This window comes from Manacus vitellinus, unplaced genomic scaffold (assembly GCF_001715985.3).
Source record: "Manacus vitellinus isolate BGI_N305 unplaced genomic scaffold, ASM171598v3 scaffold_78_pilon, whole genome shotgun sequence".
In the NCBI taxonomy this organism is placed as follows: domain Eukaryota; kingdom Metazoa; phylum Chordata; class Aves; order Passeriformes; family Pipridae; genus Manacus; species Manacus vitellinus.
Genome location: NW_021940807.1, coordinates 434,179 through 437,301, shown reverse-complemented (window position 1 = coordinate 437,301; position 3,123 = coordinate 434,179). Strand labels below are relative to the sequence as shown.

The following is a 3,123-nucleotide window of genomic DNA, read 5'->3' as shown; positions in this document are numbered from 1 at the left end:
GAGGGAACGGCCTCAGGCTGTGCCAGGGGAGGGTCAGGTTGGATACTGGGACAATTCCTCCTGGAGAGGGCTGTCCAGCCCTGGCACAGGCTGCCCTCCCCATCCCAGGAGGGATTTCAAAGCCCTGTGGATGTGGCACTTGGGGACGTGGGCCAGTGGTGGCCTTGGCAGTGCTGGGGGAGTGGTTGGACTTGATAATCTCCAAGGCCTTTTCCAACCTCAACAATTCCATGATTCAATGACCAGCCTGTCTCCAAGGTGCTCGCTGTGCTGAGTGTGATCTTCCAAACGTAGCTGTCAGGCATCCCCCAGCCTTCCCAGGATGCTCCATCATTCCCTTCTTTTCCCTCTCCTGGTTGCTGAGCTGCACTCCCTCTGTCCCCTTGGATTGGGCCTGGGCCGGGTCTGCACTGTCAGACAAAGCAGGATGGATTTGGGTTTTCCAGTGTGAAGTCTGGCTGGCAAGAGGATTTTTCATTCCGTTGTGCACAAACATGCACAATGGTTTTAAACACGTGTTAAGTGTTCCCCCAGCTCATTGATCAGGTTATGGAAGTGTCCAAGACCAGGCTGGACAGGGCTTGGAGCAACCTGGGCTAGTGGAAGGTGTCCCTGCCCATGGCAAGGGGTGGAATGAGATGAGCTTTAAGGTCCCTTCCAACACAAACCATTCTGGGATTCTGTAAAGGTGCAGAGCACTGGCCCTTCTGCTTTCCCTTAAAAATTCTACAGACTTTAGTTTTCTTTTTTCTGTAAATTTCATTACTTACTCTCTAAGAACACTCTTCTCACCAGTGTTTCTGTGACTGGTTTCACTGAGAGGGACTGAAAAGGAAATGACAGAACTCCAGTGGTGCCAAGAGAGAAACAAAACTTAAGAACAAGAATTGCAGTGGCTCTGTCCTCTCCCGGGGCTGTGGAGAACATGTTTTCACTTGCATGACAGTTTTATGTGTTTCTGAGGCTCAGATATCTGCTGAGGGTTTTGCAGCCAACATTTTAGGTCTGTTCAAGAGACCTTGGTCAGCGGGAACTGGAACTGGAGTTAGGTGTTCTCTGGAATGTGAGCTGGAACAGAGCAGCTCTGCCTGGGATGGGCCGAGAATTGGAATTAATTAGGTATGGAATTAAAATAACAGTGGTTCCCATTGACAGAAGACAGCATAATCCAGATTAAGCAAGAGGAGGAGTTGTGCACTGCGGTTCAGGAGGAGGAGGAGGCTGGAGAAGCTCCTGGAGAGCCCTGCCCAGGTGAGTAACTGCATACCTGGGAGAGAAAATGAACCAGAGGGATTAAATTCCAAGTTATGTGGGGTTTTCTTCCCCACCTCTTTTCTTGTATTCCAGATCTTTTAGAAGTGTTGAGCAGACTTGCCAGCAGCCCCGACAGGTGAGGGCTGGTGTTGCCTCTTTCCCTTCTCGTGGCACTTTTGGAGTTTGGCTGGTTTTTATCCAAGCAGGAGATGTTTCACTCTCCCCTAAATTCCTTACTTTGCTTCCCTCAAGTCGATAAATCTAGACTGGTTAAATATTTAGTGCAAATCAGTCACTTTTTGGGGACAGTGGGTTAACTTGGAGGAGGCAAAGTCAGTGTTCCAGCCCGTGGTTGGAGCGTGGAGGCAGGATCCGGCTGTTCTGGCTCTGGGGGAATTGGAGCAGCTGCAGCAGCTCCTCAGCTCCATTCCTCTGGCAGTGCCTCTATCCCTGCAGATCCAGAGCCTTCAGGTGCCTTTTCCCTCCTCCCTTCCCTTCTGGGGTTTTCCTGGTTGCAGGAGCAGCCCATGGACCCCTCGGGGAGGCCACCCAGCCCAGGGGCCTGTTCTTGGCCCTCTCACTTGGAACCTCTTTGTTTTACAAATAAACTGCCCTGCTTTGGAGATTTTCCTCACTCTTCACAAAGGGTATCAACTGCTACCTGTTGGCTCCACTGGAATTGTATGGATTTTCAGACTTTTCCATCAGGTTTCCTTAAGAAACTGGGCTTATGGGAGCTTGGCCTGGGGGAAAACCAAGCCCAAACCCAGAGCAGGTTTCAGCCTTGTGAAATCCTGAGTTTATGGAGGTACAACACACTTCTCCTGGATTTTCTCCTTTAGCAGAGCAAACGTTTTGTGATCCTGAGGCGTCCAGTCAGACCAGGAAAGGCAACGAGGTGGATGCCAGGGAGCTGCCAGGCACCGAGGGTGAGGACATTCCAAGACACCCTGACACAGGTGAGGAGGATTCCATGGCAAAAACCCCCACTGCAGGATTTACCCCTCCTGGTGTTGTGTCCCCCCCGTGGTTGTGAATTCCCAAATCTCCCAGTGCTTTCCCTGGGGTTTCTCAGTTGTGCAAATTCTGCCCCCAACAAACAGGATTTCAGACTTATGCAATGGGTGTTTCATCGTGGATTAAACAAGAGGAGGAGCCACGCTGCCCTGAACAGCAGCACTTGGAGAAGGAGGAAATCTCTGCAGATCCAAGTACAGGTCAGTGATGGATTTCAGCTGGGATTTCAGGGACAGTAAATCTAGTTTAGAGTATTTTTTAATGCTATATTAGATGTCACAGCCCTGTGGTGTAAGCAACAAAAAACTGGGACAAACCTCAGCCTGCTGGTTAATATTTGGGCACAAAAATGTTGAGTTCTGTCAGCTGAAGAGGCTCCTTCCTCCTCGAGCCGGCCTGAAGCTGCTGAGGTGCTGGTTTGGGCTTGTGTTCAGGCAAGCCCAGAGCTGTGCTCAGGCAGCACAGATCAAGTTTGTGCTGCTTTTACCTGGATAAAAAGCTGGCTGAGGGCTGGGCCCAGAGTGTGGTGGGGAAGGGAGTGACATCAGCTGGTGGCCAGTCCCCAGTGGTGTCCCCAGGGCTCAGTACTGGGACCAGCTCTGTTTAATGTCTTTATCAACCATCTGGACAAGGGAATTGAAGCCATCCTCAGGCAGTTTGCAGAGGATACCAGGGTGGGACTGTAGATCTGCTGGAGGGCAGGAAGGCTCTGCAGAGGGATCTGGACAGGCTGGATCCATGGGATTGATGGGCTGAGGCCAACGGGGTGAGGGTCAGCAAGGCCAAGTCTGGGTCCTGCACTTGGGTCTCAAGAACCCCATGGAACACTCCAGACTGGGCAGAGGGGCTGGA

The 3,123-nt window shown here is 51.5% G+C and overlaps 1 protein-coding gene across 1 annotated transcript in view; it reads left to right on the top strand.

Moving 5' to 3' along the window:
* Window positions 1-1,146: 1,146 nt before the first annotated feature.
* LOC108641738 (zinc finger protein 572-like) overlaps window positions 1,147-3,123 on the top strand; it is a 4,410-nt gene continuing 2,433 nt past the window's right edge. The window contains exons 1-3 of the mRNA XM_029964686.1: window positions 1,147-1,251; window positions 2,097-2,213; window positions 2,358-2,471. Coding sequence (XP_029820546.1) covers window positions 2,375-2,471 — 97 coding nt within the window. The 5' untranslated portion in view covers window positions 1,147-1,251; window positions 2,097-2,213; window positions 2,358-2,374. The remainder of the gene's footprint in view (window positions 1,252-2,096; window positions 2,214-2,357; window positions 2,472-3,123) is intronic.